A 22,334-nucleotide genomic window follows, 5' to 3' on the forward strand; every position below is an offset into this window, starting at 1 on the left:
ACACTGCCTAGGGTGGCTCCTGACAATCTGTTTAACTTTTATTTTTTAATTTTTTAAAAGAGTTTATTTGGGATAGAGTGCGTGAGCGCACGAGCAGCAGGCGAGGGGGAGTAGAGGCAGAGGGAGAGGGAGAAGCAGGCTCCCCACTGAGCAGGGAGCCCAACGTGGGGCTCAATCCCAGGACCCTGGATCATGACCTGAGCCGAAGGCAGACGCTTAACTGACTGAGCTACTCAGGTGCCCCTCTGTTTAACTTCTAAACATTTATGTATATAATTTACACACAGTAAAATACAAAACCTAACATGTACACTTTTGACAAATATATACAAGTGTGTAATCAACTCCCCATTCAAGATACAGAACCGTCACCCTAGAAAGTTCTCTAATGCCACTGTTGTAATTTTTTTTTTAATTTTTAAAAAGATTTTATGTATTTATTTATTTTAGAGAGAGTGTGTGTGAGCAGGGGGAAGAGCAGAGGGAGAGGGGGAGAGAGAATCTCAGGCAGATTCTATGCTGAGCACAGAGCCTGAAGATGGTTAACTGACTGAGCCACTCAGATGCCCCTGTTGCAATTATTTTTAAGCTGAGACCCCTATGCCCTATAGTTTCATAAAAATGAAGCAGAACTTCTCAAAGGTGTCTGAGGAATAGGTGTTTTACAAATGAGTGGTTCTGTGATCAAATACATTTTGGAGGGGAAGCTGGGTGGCTCAGTGGGTTCAGTGTCTGACTCTTGGTTTTGGCTCAGGTCATGATCTTAGGGTCACAGGATGGAGCCCTGCATCGGGCTCCCTGCTAGCAGGGACTGAGTGTGCTTGAGATTCTCTCCCTCTCCCTTTGCCCCTCCTCCCACTCGCTCTTTCTCTTGAAAATAAATCAATAAATCTTTAAAAAAATACATTTTGGAAAATCAAGATTAACAAAGTTATCAGCTTTCTCTAACTGGACTTACGGCCTTTAATATGTTAATATGCATCAGGACACTTTTAGAGGATGATACAAAGGTAGTTTTTCCCAAACATATTTGACTATACAATCACTTTTGTTTTTTTTCCTGGACATGGTTGGGCTTAATTTTCCAAAGAACACACTTTAGGAAACACTGAGGTCTGGGAAAAAAAGAAAAGTGTTCATAGCTATATAAGTACCTGAATGATCCCCAGCAACATCTTACCAAAAAAAAAAGCCTCCTATGCTTAATGAGGATGAACATTTTTTTTTTCCCATAGTTAAAAATGAACAGCCACCAGACCAATGGGTTTCAAACTATAAAACTTGGCCTATGCATATTTATATGTGTGTATAAAAAGAAATCACTGAAATAAAAGTCTCCTTAAACAATTTTTAACCTTAATAGGTGTGATGCAAATTATTATTTTGTATTTTATTTTTTCTCAGTTTTTTGTTTGTTTTTAAAAAATGCTGGCTGGGACCCCCTATTTTGATTTCATTGTCTAGGGATGTCAACTTGCAGCTGGAAAATATGGCACCCCAGTTATGCTCTATGACAAATAGCCATTAGCCACATGTGGCTACTGAGCACTTGAAATGTAACTAATCTGAATCAGGAGCGGCCAGCATAAAATTCACAGGATTTTGGAGACCTTGCAGGAAAAAAACAAATGTAAGGTGTCTCAATAATTGTTTATATTGATTTCATATTGAAATGATAATACCTTGGATATACTAGGTTAAATAAAATATATTATTAAAATTTACTTGTTTCTTTTCACACTTTTCATGTGGACACTAGGAAATTTTAAATTACTCTGTGTCACATTTTACTTCTGGGACAGCACCTCCCAGGCTGTCAGCTCCCTGTGTTCTAGGACCACAAGTCGGCCTCACCAGCCCCCATAGTCCCAGCATCTAACGTACCCCTCAGGTGCTTCATTACCTCTCCATGCCACCTGGATCTAAATTTTTCCAAATTACTTTTGATTCCTTCCCTTACAGACACTCTCATTCCATTAAAGTCAGGAACTGAGAATTCTGGGGGGAAAAGGCCACCATAGGGTAACAGTGGTATCATTTACGGGCTGATCATTTGGAGGTATCCATCAAAAGTTCAAGTGCACATTCCTTTTAAAACCAGCAGTTTCACTTCTAGGAATCTATCCCACAAAAACATTTGCCAAATACACAAAGATACATGTGAACAGAGATGTTCACTGTGACATTTTTTTTTTTCTCTTTTCCCAGTTTTATTGTAGTTACCTGGTTGTACAATAACAAAAGTGACGAGGTGTGGTCATCAAACATTTCTTCCTGTTAGGGCTCATTTACAAAGTCTGGCTACGCAATTTTATTCTTTCTTCCTTTCTTTCCTTCCTTTCCTTCTTCTTTCTTCTTCTTCTTTTTTTTTTTGCCCCCCAGTTTTACTGGTTTATAACCATCTCTTGATCTCCAGTACCTCAGATAAACCAAATCTCTTCTACACCAGGGTCCTTCCGTTTGCCAGTTCCTCTGTCTGAGACAATTTCCCTCCATCTCTTACCTTCTCACACTTCAAATTTCAGTTTAATTAAGTCCCCTCCTCAGAGAAGTATTTCCTTATACCTTACCTAACTCAATCCCTACCATTACTATCTTTTTTCTTTTTAAGATTTTACTTTTAAGTCATCTCTACACCCAACATGGGGATCAAACTCACAACCCCAAGATCAAGAGTGGCACACTCTACCAACTGAGCCAGCCAGGTGCCTCAACCCCTCCCATTACTATTATTCAAATTCTTTTTTTTTCTTTTTTTTTTTTTTTAAGATTTTGAGATAGAGCGAGAGAGCTAGAGAGAGGGAGAGAGAGAGAGAGTGCACGAGCACACAAGCGGGTGGAGGGGCTGAGGGAGAAGCAGGCTCCCCGCTGAGCAGGACCCTGGAATCATGACCTGAGCCAAAGGCAGACACTTAACTGACTGAGCCACCGAGGCGCTCCTCAAATTATTTTCTTCATAGTATTTAAAGTCAACAAATAATCTTATTTATTTTCTGACTTATATCTGTTTTCCCTCAGGAGAATGTAGGATTCAAGACAAAAGGAACCAGGTCTGCCTTTTTCACCATTTTGTGTCCACAGAGCCTGGCAAATACTAAGACAGGTACTCCATAATTACTGAAGGAGTTAACAACTCACAGGGCTGCTGTGAGGCTTTAGTGAGTTAATGAATATCAAGTGCATAGCATAGAAGTGCAATCAGCATTGCCCACTGAGGTCTGTCTAAATAAAAGGTCACATATTATTTTAACAAAATAATGATCAGCAGTTAAGAGAAATGAACTAGAAAAAGCTAAATTATATCAACTTGGATGGACTCCCAAAATGTTACTGAAGGTAAATGCACATTTCAGAATAGTGTGTACCAAAAAAGAAAAAAAAATGCAAAAAACTATGTGAATGGTACCTGGCATCTGCCTGTACATCTTTGTGCAACTGTTTACAAATCTATAATTATTTCAAAATAAGAAGTTTTTAAAAAGAAAAACATGTACCATTTAATGTCATTCATAAGAAAGCCAAAAAAAAAGGGGGGGGCACCTGGGTGGCTCAGTCGGTTGTGCGTTCTGCCTTTGGCTCAGGTCAGGATCCCAGGGTCCTGGGATCGAGCCCCGCATCGGGCTCCCTGCTTGGCGGGAAGCCTGCTTCTCCCTCTTCCACTCCCACTGCTTGTGTTCCCTCTCTCGCTGTCTCTCTGTCAAATAATAAATAAAATCTTAAAAAAAAAAAAAAAAGTCTAAAAAAAAAGAAAGCAAAAAAAAAGCTCAAGTATTATCTCTGATCAACTCCTTTGATCTCTTATGCTCAGCTATTCTGAAATACAATAATGACTGAGTATAGTCCATTCTCAAACATCAGAGGTTTGAAAGACATGGGTCCTCTTATATGTGGATTTTTTTTTTAATTTTCAAATATTTATTTGAGAGAGAGCATTCATGCACAAGTGGAGGGGGAGAGGCAGAGGGAGAAGCAGACTCCCCGCTGAGCAGGGAGCCTGATGCAGGGCTCAATCCCAGGACCCTGAGATCATGACCTGAGCCAAAGGCAGATGCTTAACCGACTGAGGCACCCAGGTGCCCCTGGCGTTTTTTTTTTGATAAATACAGTATAGGGGCACCTGGATGGCTCATTCGGTTAAGTGTCAGACTCTTGATTTCAGCTCAGGTCGTGATCTCAGGGTTGTGGGACTGAGCCCCGCACTGGGCTCTGTGCTCAGCAAGGAGTCTGCTTGTCCCTCTCCCTCTGCTCCTCTCCCAGCTTGCGTGCACATGCGCACTCTCTCTCTCAAATAAATAAAACCTTTAAAAAATACAGTATAGTACTATAAATCTTTTTCTTATGATCTTCTTAATGACATTTTTTCTATAGTTTACTTTATCATAAGAAAACAGTATATAATACATATACAAAATATGTGTTAATTGACAGTTTATGTAATGGGTAAGCATTCTAGTCAATAGTAGGTTGTCAGTAGTTAAGTTTTGGGGAAGTTAAAAGTTATGTGTGGAGGGGCGCCTGGGTGGCTCATTCGTTAAGTGTCTGCCTTCGGCTCAGGTCATGATCCCAGGGTCCTGGGATCAAGCCCCGCATCAGGCTCCCTGCTCGGTGGGAAGCCTGCTTCTCCCTCTCCCACTCCCCCTGCTTGTGTTCCCTCTCTCGCTGTGTCTCTCTCTGTCAAATAAATAAAATCTAAAAAAAAAAAAAAGTTATGTGTGGATTCTCAACTGTGCAGGGGGTCATGTCCCTAACCCCCACATTGTTCAAAGGTCAACTATACGTGTTTGTGCTGTGAATTCAATTTGATAATAACACTAAGTTTTTGCTAAGTAAGCTCAGTTTTCTTTTTATTTTTAAGAGAGTGAGAGAGAGCAAGTGCAAGCAGGGGAGGGGCAGAGGGAAAGGGAGAGAATCTTAAGTAGACTCCATGCTGAGCGCAGAGCCTGATGCGGGGTTCGATCTCAAGAACCTGAGATCATGACCTGAGCTGAAACCAAGAGTCAGATGCTTAACCGACTGAGCCACCCAAGCGCCCCAGTAAGCTCAGTTTTCCAGTTGGTGAAGTGTCTTCCTTCCACAAAGGTTTCCAGAAAGAGATCTTATTTAGGAGCCTTTAATTCTGAATAATATTTCCTTTCCTTCCTTCCTTCCTTTCCTTCCACAAAGGTTTTCCAGAAAGAGATCTTATTTAGGAGCCTTTAATTCTGAATAATATTTTAAATGTAATGTCTGACTTGTAGTTCAAAAACTTGCTGACCAGCTGACTGCTTTTCAGGTTAATCTGAGAGGTGGCTTGGTTTAGAAACTTTTACTGGAGATCAGCTCTTCTGCTAACTAGCTCTATATCCCGTACACATTAGTTAATCTTCTCCTTTATGATCTCTAAGGTTTTATAGTCCCATTCCAACATCCTATGGCTCTGATCCATCTTATAAGCATTTCTCAAGATACTAACTATGTAATGGCTAAAGAAAGATACGAGAGATAAAAGTTCAGAAGAAAATAACTTAAGTATTTGCTATCTTAACTGTTTAAGGCTACTGATTTTGAGTGCTTTCTCCCTACTCCAATATCCCTTAGTTGCCGGCAAATCTTCAGTACAAGTACTCACTTTCAAGGAAGAGTTTTCTGACCTTACAAAAGCAGCAATAATTTCACTCTTCTGAAGTCTTACAAATCTTAAGAGTTTCTATCACATAATTTAACCACTTGATTCTAGGACACACTATATTTATAATGTTTCTAATGAAGTTCATAATCCTCAGATTTCAATCTTTCATTCAGGTACTCATTCAACAAATATTTACTGAGCACCTACAAATGTGTCAGGGAGCATTCTATTGGCTCAAGAGAGAGATTTGTTTCCTACCTCACTTATAACCCCAAGAGATTCTAATACAGTGACTGTTAAATGTACCTGCAGATATTTAGTCATATATATATTTGTGTGTATGTATCCTCAGTTAGTTCCACAAGAGATCTGAGGCTGTAATATTTAATAAATAATTGCAATTTCAGGTTTTATTTTATTATTTTTTAAAGAAAGATTTTATTTATTTATTTGAGAGAGAGAGCACGAGCAGGGGGGGGGGGGGGGGGTAGCAGAGGCAGAGGGAGAAGCAGACTCCCCTCTGAGCAGGGAGCCTGATGTGGGACTCGATCCCAGGACCCTGGGATCAAGCCTCGCATCAGGTTCCCTGCTCAGCAGGAGGCCTGCTTCTCCCTCTCCCACTCCCCCTGCTTGTGTTCCCTCTCTTGCTGTGTCTCTGTCTGTCAAATAAACAAATAAAATCTTAAAAAAAAAAATAAAGCTTAGGTCAAAAACTTCAGAAACCGAATGATCTTTCTGAGCTTTCCCACAAATAATCCTTTCCTCTTTTCTAGCCTCCACCTCTGAAAGTAAACCTGCTCTCCTTAGGTGGATTGAGGAAATGGGCATGACTCAGGCTGGAGATGAATCACAGTACACAATGAAGGAGGCAGGCAAGGGATCCAAATAAAGGAGAGAAGTACTGAAGCAAGTCCTCATTTATACCAAATCAAGAAAGTGATCCTTTCATCAGAGACTGTATCAAGACATTTCCATTTATTCACAATGTAAATTTAACTAAATACCTTCAATTTCCCATCGGGTTCATTAAAACTGGATTATTGGGAACCCTTGGTGGCTCAGTGGGTTGAGCATCTGCCTTCAGCTAGGGTCATGATCCCAGAGACCTGGGATCGAGTCCCACATCAGACTCCTTGCTCAGCGGGGACCCTGCTTCTTCTCCCTCTGACCCTCCCCGCTCTCATGTGCTCTCTCTCATTCTCTCGCTCTCAAATAAATAAATAAAATCTTAAAAAAAAAAATACAACTGGATTGTTTTCACCTTTGTGGCCGTTAAGCACACATCATTATTTACAACCTTGTCTCACACTCAATGATTACCCCGCTGTACTTACCGCCTTAGGACATTTCAGACACGCCGCTGTCACTACGTCATCACTATCTGTAGTTTGGGCTTCACTGACTTCAGAAGCCTGTTCACAGGATTCTTTATCTGCAGGACAAAAGTCTGCAGTTACAGAACTATCTTTAAATCTTTAAAAAAAATAAATAAATAAAAATAAAAAAATAAATAAATTTAGTTGTCTTTTTATTGAGTTGTAACCCAGTACCTACATCTTCAATCTATTATCTGGCCACTAGTTTTGAGTTCCTAAGTTTTGGCTTCATTTACTGAGAATCAAATACTCTTTTTCAAAGATTCACTTATTCAGCAGCTTGCCAAGTAAGGAGTTCAGCACCCCCTCGTCTCCCTGCTCAGCTTTCTCCCTCTCCCCGTGCTCACGCATGTGCATTCATGCTCTCTCTCAAATAAAATCCTTAAAAAAATAAAGTAGTCGACTTTATCAATATTTTCTTTATGACTAGTACATTTTGTTTTTTATTTAAGACATCTTTCCTTATTCTGAATGATGAATAATGCTGCTATGAGGATTTGGTACAAGTGTCTGGGTGATCACATGTTTCCAGCTCTCTTGGATAGACACTTAAGAGAAATGCTGGATTGTAAACTATATGTTTAACTTTTAAGAAACAGCCAAATATTTTTCAAAGTAGTTGTACCATTTTACATTCCCACCAGTAATGTATGAGGTTCCGATTTTTCCACATCTTCACTAATACTTGGTACAGTCAACCTCTGGAATATATAAATTCTAGCTGGTGTGTACTGGTATCTCATTGTGATATTATTTTGCATTTTCCTAATGACTAATGCTGTTGAGCATCTTTTTGTATGCTTATTAGCCATTTGTGTATGCTCTTTAGTGAATGTCTATTCAAATCTATTGACCATTTAATTTATTATTTTTTTATTTTTTTATTTTTTAGCGCATGGGCTTAAACTCACGACCCTGAGATCAAGACCTGGGCTAAGATCAAGAGCCAGCTGCTTAACCGACTAAGCCACCTAGGCGCTCCTCTGTTGACCATTTCATTTTTATTTTTTTGAAGATTTATTTTGACAGAGAGAGATAGCAAGAGAGGGAACAAAAGCAGGGAGAGAGAGAGAGGGAGAAGCAGGCCTCCTGCTGAGCAGGTAGCCTGATGCGGGGCTCGATCCCAGGACCCTGGGATCATGACCTGAGCCAAAGGCAGCCGCTTAATGACTGAGCCACCCAGGCGCCCCTCTATTGACCATTTTATTTATTTTTTCTCTTTTAATTTCCTATATGATTTATTTTTTTTATTATGTTATGTTAATCACTATACATTACATCATTAGTTTTTGACGTAGTGTTCCATGATTCATTGTTTGCGTATAACACCCAGTGCTCCATGCAGAACGTGCCCTCTTTAATACCCATCACCGGGCTAACCCATCCCCCCACCCCACCCCCCCATTGACCATTTTAAATTTAGTTGTCTTGGGCGCCTGGGTGGCTCAGTTGGTTAAGCGACTGCCTTCGGCTCAGGTCATGATCCTGGAGTCCCGGGATCCAGTCCCGCATCGGGCTCCCTGCTCAGCGGGGAGTCTGCTTCTCCCTCTGCCCCTCCCCCCTCTCATGTGCTCTCTCTCATTCTCTCTCTCTGAAATAAATAAATAAAATCTTTAAAAAAAATAAAAAATAAATAAATTTGGGGCGCCTGGGTGGCTCAGTTGGTTAAGCGACTGCCTTCGGCTCAGGTCATGATCCTGGAGTCCCTGGATCGAGTCCCGCATCGGGCTCCCTGCTCGGCAGGGAGTCTGCTTCTCCCTCTGACCCTCCCCCCTCTCATGTACTAGCTCTCTCTCATTCTCTCTCAAATAAATAAATAAAATCTTTAAAAATAAATAAATAAATAAATTTAGTTGTCTTTTTATTGAGTTGTAAGAATTCCTTGCAGATTATGGATACAAGTCCTTTATCATAAATGTGATTTGCAAATATTTTCTCCTAATATAGCTGATCTTTTCATTGTCTTAATGGTGTCCTTTGAAGAGCATGCATTTTTTATTTTGCTGAAGTCCAATTTATCAATTTTTAATTTTATGGATCATGCTTCTGATGTCATATCTAAGAAATCTTTGTCTAATAAGGTCAAATAGTTTATTATCCTATGTTTTCTTTTAGAAATGCTATAGTTCTGGTTCTAATATTTAGATTTATTATATATTTTGGTTAATTTCTGTGTATGATGTGAAGTAGTGGTCTAAGTTTTTTCCCCCTCTATGTGGATATCCAATTGTCCTAGTACCATTTATGGAAAGATTAAATATTGAATTGTCCTGGGACCTTTGTGGAAAATCAATTGGCCATAAATGTAAAAGTTTATTTCTGGATTCACAATTCTATTCCACTGATCTGTATCTTTATGCTAATACCACATTGTCTGAATTACTCTATATTTATAGTAAGTTTTAAAATCAGGTAGTATAGGGGCGCCTGGGTGGCTCAGTCGTTAAGCGCCTGCCTTCGGCTCAGGTCATGATCCCAGGGTCCTGGGATCGAGCCCCACATCAGGCTCCCTGCTCTGCGGGAAGCCTGCTTCTCCCTCTCCCACTCCCCCTGCTTGTGTTCCCTCTCTCGCTGTGTCTCTCTCTGTCAAATAAATAAATAAAATCTTTAAAAAAAAAATCAGGTAGTATAAAAACTTCAACTTTGTTCCTTTACAAACTTGTTTTGGTCATTCTAAATTATTTGCACTTCTATATAAATCTGAGGGAGAACTGCCATCTTAACAATTATGAGTGGTCCAATCCGTAAACATGGTACATTTCTTCATTTATTTTAAACTTCTTTAATTTCTCTCAGGAACTTTTATAATTTTCTGCATATAGGTCCTGCATTTCTTTTGTTAAATTTATTCCTAAATATTTTATTCTTTTGGGATGATACTGTTTTTTTATTTCACTTTAGAGTGTGCATTGATACTATATGGAAATATAATTGATTTTAGTATCTTGATTTATATCCTACAATGTTGTTCACTTGCTTTTAGTTTTTAAAAACATTTTGTGGATTTCTTATGATTTTCTAAACTAAATACAAAATCATGTCAATTGCAAATAAAGGTAGCACTACTTCTTTCTTTCCAACTGGTATGGCTTTCTTTTTCTTGCCTTATTACATGATTGAAATCTCTACTACAGTGTTCAAACAGGGTAGTGAAAGCAGACATCCTTTCTTTGTTCTTAATCTTAAGGGAAAAGCATTCCGTCTTTTACCACATGGTAGGATGTTAGCTACAGGTTTTATTATTCTTTATTAGTTTGAAGCAATTTCCTTCTACCTAGTTTGGTGAGAGTTCTTATCAAGAATGGGAGTTGGGAGGCACCTGGGTGGCTCAGTCAGTTGAGCCACCAACTCTTGGTTCTGGCTCAGTTCATGATCTTGGGGTCATGGGATTGAGCCCCACATCGGGCTCTGCCCTCAGGGCAGTCTGCTTGAGATTCTCTCTCTTCCTCTCCTTCTGCCCTTCCCCCTGCTCACATTCTTTCTCTAAATAAATAAATTTTAAAATATCTAAAACAAAACAAAACAAAGAATAGGGTTGGATTTTTTGAAATGCTTTTTTCTCTATTAAGATGATCATAAAGCTTTTATTGTATTAATACAGTGTATTAAATCAATTTTCTGCTGTTAAACTAAATTTGCATTCCAGGAATAAATCTCAATTGATCATGGTGAGCAACCTTATATTTTATATTTTGCTGGATTGGTCTGCTAATATTTCATTCAGGATATTGCATCTATGTTCATGTTAAATAGTGGTCTATAGTTGTTTTTTTTTTTTTTTTTTTTATGTCTTAGGCTTGCTTTGGTATCAAGACAATACCACTTTATAACCAAATCGGTTAGAAAGCTTCCCTTGCTCTACTATTCCCTGAGACTATGAAGGATCAGCATTTTTTCTTCCTTAAATATTGATAGAATTCATCAGGGAAGTCATCTGGAACTAGACTTTTTTATTTGGGAAGATTTAAAATGACTAATTCTTGTCTATACTTTTTATATGTCAATACTGATCTTCTATTTCTTCTTGAGTCAGTTCTGGTAATTTGTATCTTTCTAGGAATTTGCCTTTTCCATCTAAGTTGCATAAAGTTGTTCATAATATTATTTTACAGCCCTTTTAATTGTAGAGTCTGTAGTGGCCTCACATTCATTCTTGATTTTGCTAACTTGTGTCTTCGCTCTTTTTTTTTTTTATTGATCAGCAGGCCAATTATCAATTGCTTCTCAGCTCAAAATAAAAACTTCATCGTCTGCTCTGCAATGATAGAGTTGGACCCTGTAAATACTTCTTCTTTGCCAGCTGGCACCATGTTAAGTTTTGTCAGTAGAGAGCAGAAAAGGATCACTGGAGGAGGAAAAGGCTTCTCTTCCTGTTTCCAATGTGCAGGCAGACTCTTGCAGAAGAGAAGGACTCTGCAGACCAGGCTCCTACAACAGGCTTCCGCAACTTAGTGCCTGGCTCCAGCAGCTCACAGTTTCCTACAGAACACATTTCTAGCAGCACATGGTTTCTGCAACATCCAATTCTTACAGTTTCCAGGGGCCTGTAGTATATGGCACCTCCCTGTGGGCAGTTCCGCTGGTATACCCTCCCCCCTCCTCCCCAGCCCCCAGCCAAAGTAGCTTTGCAGTGAAATGCCACTGGCATGGTACCTCTCTGAATGGTTTGCTTGCAATGTTCCAGAGGTCAACTTCACAGTTTCTTGGAGTTCCGATGTACAGGCACAGCAAACTTCTGTGCCATTCAATAAAACGTGACTTCACTCCTTCCAGTGAGGTCTGGATTTCAGCCCTGAAAGGGGTTGTCTACCAGACCTATTTCTTCTTTGGGCACTCTGTCTCAGCTCTGGGGATTAATGGATGCTCTTTAAATCTGCTTTTCCTGTATTTTTAGAGTTCTTTTTATTTCTTACTAGTCAGTCCTCACCCACCCCCACCCAGTTCAATCTCCTGTTACAGTTGATAACTCTTTAAACTTCTCCTGTTCAAATTACTAAGCAATTTCTGGTTGGATCTTAATTAGTATAGTCATTCTAGATAAAGGCTTATCAAGTTTTCTTTGTTGTTTTGCTTTGTTTTTAAGGCTTATCAAGTTTGTTGATCTTTTCAAACAAAGTTGGCTTCATTGATTTTCTCATTCCTTTTCTGTTTCATTGATTTCTGCTCTGATCTTTATTATTTCTTTCTTTGGGTTTGACTTTTCTTGCAGAGGTTGTCACTGGAGAACGTCACCTCACACTAAACTGTGGCAAGAAGCTCTCTTCAGCTTTAGTCATCAACCAGAGGCTGGCACACCTGATCTTCACAAAGAATGCTCTATAGGATGGCAGCATGAAACGTCTGCGTGAGGGCTTGAGTTACTGTAAGCTAAAAACTCTGGTGCTAGGATGCTGCAACATAACCAGTGATGGCTGCAATCATCTATCAAAGTGACTCCAACACAAATCAAGCTAATACACTTGTATCTGGGTCTGACACACATAGGAATTACTACAGTTCTTTGTAAGGTTTTGAAGAAACCACTGGGTAACCTGAGATGTGTGTGGTTATGGGGATGTGCCATCACTTCTTTCAGTTGTGTAGAACTCTCGTCTGCCCTCAGCAGCAACAGAACCGGACCACACTGGACCTGGACCAGAATTCCTTGGTGGTATAGTAAAGATGCTGTGTGAAGCCTTGAAACTTCAAAATTGCCCCCTCTGGATGCAAGATAGGTGAATCTAATGCTCAAATCCAGAAGCTTCTGAAAGTCATCAAAGAAAGCAATCCACAACTAACTAATGAGGGTAACAACTCAGAGCCCAGAAAAAATAGCCCTTCTTCTCATGATTTCATTTTCTGAATGCCTATGTGAATTACTTCTTTATCACTTTAAACACTGCTTCTGTCTCCCTTCTTTCTCTTCTCCTACATTTAATTAAGTTAGCTTAGATCTCCTCGTTTTATCCTTTTTCTCTCTTCTTTCTGTAGAGTCATTCATTCTACAATAAAGTAAGGAGAGAGTGAACTTTCTTTTTTTTTTTTTTTAAAGATTTTTATTTATTTATTTATTTGAGAGGGAGAGAATGAGAGAGAGCACGAGAGGGAAGAGGGCAGAGGGAGAAGCAGACCCCCTGCCGAGCAGGGAGCCCGATGTGGGACTCGATCCCGGGACTCCAGGATCATGACCTGAGCCGAAGGCAGTCGCTTAACCAACTGAGCCACCCAGGCGCCCGAGAGTGAACTTTCTATGTGCTTTTTCAGTGATGTTAGTTGCTGGGCCAGATGTTATTTTAGCCTTGGTTTTGCCTCCAGCTTACATAAAACATGTACAAGTCACTTAAACTTGTTCCAGATGAAATGTCTGTACCTCCAGAAGAGAAGTAGAGGTGAAAAGATTCATGAGAAAAGAAAACAACAACAACAACAACTGGACATTTATCCTCTCACAGTTCTGAAGTCAAAAATCAAAGTATTGGGAAGTCTATGCTCACTCCAAAGGCTCTAGGGGACAATCTGCCTTTTCCTTTTCTTCCTTGTCTTTTCCAGCTTCTGGTGGATCCAGGCATTCTTTGGCTTGTGGCCGCATCACTCCAAACTCTGCCTCTATGGCTACATTGCCTCCTTTTCTGCATGTGTCTCTCTGTGTGTCTACTCAGATAATCCAGGATGATTTCTACATCTCAAGATCTTTAGCTTAGTTACATCTGCAAAAAAATCTTTTTTCAAGTAAGGTAACATTTACAAATTCTGGGGTTTAGGATATGGACATAACTTTTGGAGGGCTACTGTTGAACCCACTACATTATTTAATTTTAAACATATTTTAAACCCCACAGCTGATATTTTTGCCTCATACAGTCATTTCAACTAACCCATACTCTTTGCTTTTCATTCCTTGTTGCATCTTTGTGTTTCCTTCTGGGATAACTTTCCTTCAGCCTAAAGAAGAACCTTAAAATGTGGCTTGGAAGCAAATTCTCCATTTTGATTTATCTCTAAGTGTCTATTCTGTTTTCATTCTGGAAGAATATTTTTGTTGCGTAGAGAATTCTTTGTTGGCAGTTAATTATTTTCTTTTGGCATACTGGGGCATCTTGCCATTAATGACCCTGAGATCAAGACCTGAGCTGAGATCAAGAGTTGGATGCTTAACTGACTGAGCCACCCAGGTGCCCCTATTGTTTTCTTTTACATGAATGTTTTTAATATTTTCTATTTGATTTTAGTTTCTGCATCTTGACTCTGATATGTTTAGATCTGAATTTTTTAATTTAAATTTTAATATTTTTAACTAATCCCTACATCCAACATGGGGCTTGAACCCACAACTCCGAGATTAAGAATCACATGCTCCGCCAACTGAGCCAGCCAGGCACCCCTATATCTGGATTTTTTTTAAGTTATCCTACTTTCACTGAATTTCATTTTATTGAAACTTTTTTTTTAAAAGATTTTATTTATTTATTTAACAGAGAGAGAGAGAGCACGCACAAGCAGGGGGAGCAGCAGAGGGAGAGGGAGAAGCAGGCTCCCCACAGAGCAGGGGGAGCCCGATGTGGGACTCGATCCCAGGACCCTGGGACCATGACCTGAGCTGAAGGCAGTCACTCAACCAACTGAGGCACCCAGGAGCCCATTTTATTGAATCTTAATATCCTCTGTTATTTCTAGAAAAATCTAAGTCATTATCACTTTAAATATTGCCTCTGCCCCCTTCTTTCTCTTCTACATTTAATTAAATGTAGTTTAGACCTCTTCATTTTATCCTTTATGTCTTTCTTCTCCGCTTTTATATTTTCCATCTGTTGTCTCTCCTTGCTTTATTCTGAATATTTTTAACAATTCTCACTTCAGTTGTATCTAATCTGTTTTTGACCCATTTTTCCTCTGATAAATTTCTGTATTGAACAGTTCTATATTTTCTATTGATTCACTTCCAAATTTGCAATGTATTTTGTAAAGACTTTCTGATTCAGGCAAAAAGCCCATAAATGAATGCTAAAATTATCAAGTAAAATTTGATGAGGAACAAGATATTTATATAGTCTCAAAATATCTTCTAATAGATTACTTCATAATTATAAAGGCAAAAATGGTAACTTTTGAAAAAACCTGGCAGATGCTTTCTTAACCAAGTGATAAAAGTTAACATCACCAATGATGGGACAAACTGACATCATGTACCTCCTAATGTGATGCAGTGAGGAGGATACAATGTCACTTTTGTGGTATTCCTATAAAAAAATTCATAAGCTGAATCTAATTACAAAGAAACATCAGATGAACCCAAATTGAGGAACACTACAGAACAGCTCACCTATACTCTTCAAAAATGTCAACTGTCAGGAAAGACGAAGATGAGGAACTGTTCCAGATTAAAGGAAACTAAAGAGACATGACCAAATGAAATGTACGATTCTGGATTAGATAAGGGGACAAAAGACTTCTAATAATGGACATTATTGCGACAACCAGCAAATTCTGAGAATCAACTGGACATTAGGTACTATGTATCCATGATAAGTTTGTGAACTTGGTAACTTGACTGTGGTCATATAATTTCCTTTTCCTTACTGAAATATATAGCAGTAATGGGGCATGAGATGTACAACTTGTTCCCAAAATGCTTCAGAATAAATGATAAAGCAGAAAGTGGGAAAATGCTAAAAGTTGGTGAATTTGTGTGAACTTGTGTGTAGATGAATTTTTCTGTCCTAGTCATGCAGTTCTTATGTAAGTTTGAAATTATTTTAAGACAAAACATTTTTTAAAACTTACGATCTCAAGTTTTCTCATAGCTCCAGTTCTTTGTTGACATTTGAAAATTCAGCTATATCTCCACGAAGCTAGTAATAAGCACAGCTGTTACACAGGCTGTGGCGGGTAATTCCGGTGTCTGGAGTCCTGGTGGGCACTGGGTCAGCCCTTGTCTCTCCAGCCCTGCAAGTGCCCACAGCACAGTGCTACCTCTCAGGACATAAGAGACTCAGAATGCTGCTGCCTTCTGGGTCCTGGACCAAAGTGGGCAGTTCTGCCCAGGGTAAACATCTTCCTATGCTGGGCATACCCCAGATTCAGACTGCATCCTGTTTCCCCACCCCAAAAGTCCACCAAAAGCATGATTCTGTCTCTCCACCGCTTCTTCCAGACTAGCAATGTCTCAGGGCTGAAGCAGTTCCAGCTCACTTCTCTGAGCTTCAATCATCTCCCTGATCAAGGCTAGGTAATTCTTCCCTCTCTTATGGACTATTGAATGCTTTTAAGAAACGTTAAGATCTTTTAAAAATATATTAACTTCACCTTTTTAGTTGTCATCAATGAGGGAGTTGGTCTGAATTATGGAGTTTGCCCATATTATAACCTGAAACCAAGTCTACCTTTCACTGTAACACAAAAAAGCTTTGCCTTAATTAAAAAAATTTGGATCAACATCCCAAATAAGCCAATCACACTCCTTCTCCTATTTCTTTGTAACTATAATTCACAAGATATACTTGCTAGGTAACTAAACTGGCAAGCTAACAAGCTTTAAATACATAGAAAGCTACTTTGAGAATTCCAGCCTTGGTTGGCCTAACCGGCACACTTATAACATAAAACTAAGTCTAGGGTCTTCAGTAGTCATTTTCCATGAAAAGTTTAGCAATGTAAGATGGAAAAAAACGTAAATAACTGGCTTGATAAAATAATCTAATGCTTAAGCAGAAAATTAGATTTTAAAAAAGACAATACCATTTACAGGATTTAGGGCTTCTTTCTGCATCACTGCTGAGTGCGATGATGTCATTTCCTCTTCCGCTTGCTGATTTTTTAAACTGTCATCACTGAAGCTCTTAAGCCCTGAGAACTTCCATTCAGTGTAGCTCACCTGCTTCAGAATAAGGATAACAAATATAACTACAGTTGGCCCTTGAACAACATGGGGGTTGGAGACACCAAAAATCTGCATATAACTTCTGGACCCCACCCCAAACTGAACTACTAATAACCTACTGTTGACCAGAAACCTTACCAATAACATAAACAGTTGATTAACGCATTCTGTATATGTATTATATACTATATTCTTACAATAAAGGAAGCTAGAGCAAAGAAAATATTAAGAAAATCATAAGGATTATCAGCAACAGCCAAACTATGGAAAGAGCCCAAATGTTCATTGACTGATGAATGGATAAAGAAGATGTGGTGTGTGTGTGTGTGTGTGTGTGTGTATAAATGGAATATTACTCAGCCTTCAAAAAGAATGAAATCTTGCCATTTGCCACAGTGTAGATGGAGCTAGAGGGTATTATGCTAAGTGAAGTAAGTCAGTCAGAGAAAGACAAATACCGTATGATTTCACTCATATGACGAATTTAAGAAACAAAAAGATGAACATATGGGAAGGAAAAAAAAAGAGAGGGAAGGAAACCATAAGAGACTCTTGATGATAGAGAACAAACAATAGAGAAACAATGAGGGTTGATGGAGGGAGGGGGGTGTGATGGGTGATGGGTATTAAGAAGGCCACTTGTGGGGCACCTGGGTGGCTCAGTTGGTTAAGCAACTGCCTTCGGCTCAGGTCATGATCCTGGAGTCCCGGGATCGAGTCACGCATCGGGCTCCCTGCTCAGCAGGGAGTCTGCTTCTCCCTCTGACCCTCCCCCCTCTCATGTGCTCTCTCTCATTCTCTCTCTCTCAAATAAATAAATAAAATCTTTAAAAAAAAAAGAAGGCCACTTGTGGTAATGAGTACTTGGTGTTACAAGTAAGTGATGAATCACTAAATTCTACTCCTGAAACCGATATTACACTATAACTAACTAGAATTTAAATAAAAATTTGAAGAAAAAAAAAGAGTAGAGCGAACTCCAGAGGTGTCTGGAGGAATTCTAGTGTTTGCTGCAGTAACCTTATCAGACCATCATGATGGCGATGCAAGTGGCCAAGAGGGGGAACGTTTGACTACCACCTGAAGTAAATCGGATTTCACGTATAAGAAATTTGCCATACAAAATCACAGCTGAAGAAATGTATGATATATTTGGGAAATATCGACCTATTCGTCAAATCTGAGTGAGGAACACACCCAAAACTAGAGGTGGTCTATGATTCATCTTTGATGCCAAGAAGGCACATGATCACATTTCAGGATTCAATGTTTGTAACAGACACCTGGTGGTTTTGTACTATAATGTCAACAGGGCATTTCAGAAGATGGACACAGGGACGCCTGGGTAGCTCAGTCGGTTAAGTGGCTGCCTTAGGCCCAGGTCGTGATCCCAGGGTCCTGGGATCGAGTACCCACATCAGGCTCCTTGCTCAGCAGGGAGCCTGCTTCTCCCTCTCTCTCCCTCTGCTTGTGCTCTGTCAAATAAATAAAATCTTTAAAAAAAAAAAAAAGAAGAAGATGGACACAAAAAAGAAGGAAGAGCAACTGAAGCTTCACAAGGAGAAATACGGCATCGACACATACCCACCAAAATAAACGTTTTCTGCATTTTCATTTTAGACTAAAACCCATAAATGACCATCATCACCCTTCTCTTATTTTTAATTAATGCTGAATGTGTTAATTTCTTATTTGAGATTCAAAAGGACCTGCTTGAAACTTTGATACATGTTAGAATATGTTATGGGAATAAACTTACAACTTTTTGTAAAAAAAAAATTAGGAAAAAAAAATCATAAGGAAGGGAAAATATATTCATAATACTGTATTTATTGAAAAAAACCCTCATGTAGGGGCGCCTGGGTGGCTCAGTCGTTAAGTGTCTGCCTTCGGCTCAGGTCATGATCCCAGGGTCCTGGGATCGAGCCCCGCATCAGGCTTCCAGCTTGGCGGGAAGCCTGCTTCTCCCTCTCCCACTCCCCCTGTTTGTGTTCCCTCTCTCGCTGTGTCTCTCTCTGTCAAAAAAATAAATAAAATCTTAAACAACAACAACAACAACAAAACCCTCATGTATAAGTGGACCTATGTAGCTCAAATCCATGTTGTTCAAGGGTCAACTGTATATATATTATATAATCTCATAAAATTAATAATTATATATTAATGTAATTATCCAATACAATATACATGATTATAACATATAATCATATTATTTAATCTTATGATAATATATATTTACAATCTCATATATTTTTAGGTGCTACGGAGTAACTTTAGTTTCCTATGAAGAAAAGACAGTATCAAGCATATAGTAGGTGTTCAATAAATACTCGCTCTTTAACTTATTTTGACTACAGTTGAGGTAGACTGGTAAAATTCTCAGTATAAATTGCAGAGTCCATAAGCTGTTGAATTAAATTACACTGAAATGAAGTGAACGGTTCTGAGTTTTATTAAACTACCTGTGTTTGAGGAAACACATGTTGGCCACAAAAAAAAAAAAAACATGATTACTGCTGATCTTGGGTGTTTGCTTCTACCTGAGAATAATATATCTGGGGACCCTACAACCCATATTTTAATTTTGCAGGGTTTCTAAGGCCTTACTTGTAGTGTATTTCCGGTTAAGATGTTACGACTAAGATATTCCATTCTGTTCTTCCCTTGGATGCCTGTTCTTTTGCCATGTTTTCTTCTCGAGTAGCTTGCAACCTGGTGTTCCCTTTCCTTTCTTTCTCCTACCTGTGGAGGTTTTCGCTTAGCTTGATACTGGCCAGCTTCAATGGGAATCTCAGCAAATGCCATCTGGTCCTAAATAGAAGGATCAGAGACAGCCTTACAAGATGAGTGTTTAACAGCCTAGCATGAGACTTCATGCCTCTCCTGCCACCGAGCTGAGAGATGCCATCTTTCTCTCCTCCCAACAATAAAACCCAGGGTTTTGCTTCCTCGGTAGGCTCACGGCACTATGAGGGAAGCAGAATAAGTTTGCCAAACACGTGACATTCACAGAGGGCATTTCTTATACTACAATTTTAATACTGTTTTCCTCAACTATGCTCCACAGGATTGGTGGAGATCTGCTACCTGGGGAGAAAAGGAAGCCTTTTCCTCTTCAGATGAAATCTCTAAACTGTCCTTGGTGTCCTTCTCCTCAGGCTGAGCTTCTGGTTTCAGGAAGCTCTCTGGGGGTAGGTAGAAAGACTTCCAATCCAGTTTCGCCTCAACAAATCCATTGGGGTTCCCCGCAGGGTCAGTGAGGTTAAAATCACCTGAGAGACACAGAGACATTAATAAGATCTGACCACATTAAGTAGGCAAGAATTTACCAGAGCCTTATCTATTCCCCAATTTTGAATTTTACCATATTTTGTTTGTCATTAACATCCATTACATAAGCATAATGATAACACACTCAGAAGTAACATAAAATAGTGAATATTAATATTCACTTAGAATATTTGTGGGGGAAGATGGGTATCTCCAGGTTTCAGGAAGGGATAGTCAAAAGACGTATGGAAAGGTATACCTTGCTTGTCATCAGTCACCCAGCCAATAAACATGATTGCATTATTATTATTACCTAATGCTTGCTAAGCCTTAGGTAGACCAAAGAAACCATTATCTACACTCAAGTGGTCCCTATTTCTAAAATAACAAAAGCCAAGAAAACTTCAGCAAAATGGCTTTTTCTAAATGCCAGACTTCTGATTTGTAACACTGATTAATTTAACAGATGGCCCACATTGCCTTTTCTTTTTGGCAAAGAATGAGTTGTGAGAAAAGAGTCGGGGTCTTTGTTGTTTGTTTTTTTTTTTTTAGCTCTTGTGGTATCAGAAGGAGGGAGGCCTCACACACTTTCTGGAACACCCAGAAGCTTGTTAAACATAGTTGGTACTGGCTACACCCAACCATACTTGGTAATGAGAGCACAGACACTCCTGCCTCACCCTCCCAATACCGGAACCAGAGAGTTGACCCTTCCTAAGTTCACATCAGTTCTATATTGGGGAAAAAAAGATCCAAGAAATTTGCCTGTGTCGTGATGTGGCATGAAAGTCTAACTTGTGCTGAAAAGAAGCAAGAAAATTATGGGAGAGTATTAAGGACACAGCATATAGTCTATATCTAGTCATGTGCTAAGAAACAATAGGCCGTAAGTAAACACAAATACTGGGAAGCACTGCAGAGTCAGAAAAGGTTTGTTCAGAGATGAATGTATGGACTTCAGGTTGGTGGGTCTACCCACCAAGAACCTTGCTTTTGTTGCCAAAAAAAAGGGAGGAAAAAGCAGAAGCAGCCAATGTTTCCATAGGATTAGTGAGGCACCAAGTCTTCTGCTCTGTTGCTCTTGACCATATTCTAAAATCCTCTCAGCAGGTTTTTTAAGAGAGACTGTTCCAAGCAAGTAATCAAAGAAAAGTAAAACACGAAGACAATACTGGGCGGAGAGCATAAAGATGTAATAACCTCGATCTCCCACCTTTAATGGATTTGTTTTGTGCAAGGGGAAGCAAGGGCACTTGGACTCGGCCAAGGTACGAGCCAGCCTCTGAGTCTTCATCATCAAAAACGTACACAGACAGGGCCTCCCGCCTCAGATATTTATCCAGGTCAGAGGTCACAAGCACTGGAAATCGAGCCTGGTCTCTAAAGCAGGGATTGTTACTGGCTGGAATGATGGCAGTGTCGTGGTCAGAGAAGGTGAAGAAGCGGTACATGACGTATGGACTGGGCTGGGTTCCCAGCCGTCGACTCCGGAGGCCGTAGCATCTGATGATTTCCACCCGCAGCTCATTCTGATGCTTCCAAGTATCCGATCTGGACTGGAAAGATGTTGGTCTTGGATGAAGGAAAAGGGCAGCCTGAGAGAGCTGTAGCTGAAGCCCAGCACCCTTGATGAGGAAGAGCTATGACCTAAGGAACTGCTGAATTCTGACTGGGTCACAGAAACCTAATGACTTTCCTGGGCCTGCAAACTAGCTCTGGCAGATAGTTATTTGAGAGAGGTGCAGGCCCTCAAGCCTTATCTTAGAGAACGGAACAGAGAAGCTATTTTGTTCACAGCAGGGGGGGAGGCAGCTAGCTCCAAGGGTACGATTTCATTTCAAACCCAAGCTTGACCAAGGGAAGAGTCTGGATTGGTTGTGGCACGACAGTTTTTCTCCTTCATTCACATTCAGCAAATACTTATTGAGAGTGGAAGACTGAGCTGTTCTCATGACCTGCTTGGCTGTGGCTCCTTTGAGATGCTTGGGCACATCCTTTCTCTCACCTTATCCTCCCGCGCCTCCCAGGCTCCAAGCACACTGGCTGACAGGTAGGCCTGAGCTTTCTTTCGCTTATTGCCTGCTTGTAGGCTGGATCCTATGGGGAAGCGCAGCCTCATCCAGTATTCTAGCACCCCGAAGTCTTCTCCACCAGCTCCTGAATAGCAGAAAGTATGAAAGGCATGGACGATACGGATGGTGTGGCGAGGATTAAGAATAAAGGC

The 22,334-nt window shown here is 39.9% G+C and overlaps 1 protein-coding gene and 1 pseudogene across 5 annotated transcripts in view; one reads left to right on the plus strand and one right to left on the minus strand.

Annotated features, from left to right (window-relative positions):
* Nucleotides 1–22,334, minus strand: part of RPGRIP1 (RPGR interacting protein 1) — a 42,301-nt gene that overhangs the window by 13,848 nt on the left and 6,119 nt on the right. For 2 of the 5 annotated variants that reach the window (XM_044917856.1, XM_044917854.1), the window contains 4 exons: nucleotides 19,928–20,112; nucleotides 19,448–19,651; nucleotides 16,699–16,837; nucleotides 6,943–7,040 (listed from right to left, as the gene is read on the minus strand). In XM_044917856.1, the coding sequence (XP_044773791.1) occupies nucleotides 6,943–7,040; nucleotides 16,699–16,837; nucleotides 19,448–19,651; nucleotides 19,928–20,112 (626 nt within the window). Of the gene's footprint in view, nucleotides 1–6,942; nucleotides 7,056–16,698; nucleotides 16,838–19,447; nucleotides 19,652–19,927; nucleotides 20,113–21,323; nucleotides 21,667–22,115; nucleotides 22,268–22,334 lie in introns of all 5 variants that reach the window. The other 3 variants (XM_021695700.2, XM_044917855.1, XM_044917857.1) reach the window with 3 other exon arrangements.
* On the plus strand, nucleotides 17,878–18,436 carry LOC110585263 (annotated as a pseudogene).

This window comes from Neomonachus schauinslandi, chromosome 9 (genome assembly GCF_002201575.2).
Source record: "Neomonachus schauinslandi chromosome 9, ASM220157v2, whole genome shotgun sequence".
NCBI classification, from domain to species: domain Eukaryota; kingdom Metazoa; phylum Chordata; class Mammalia; order Carnivora; family Phocidae; genus Neomonachus; species Neomonachus schauinslandi.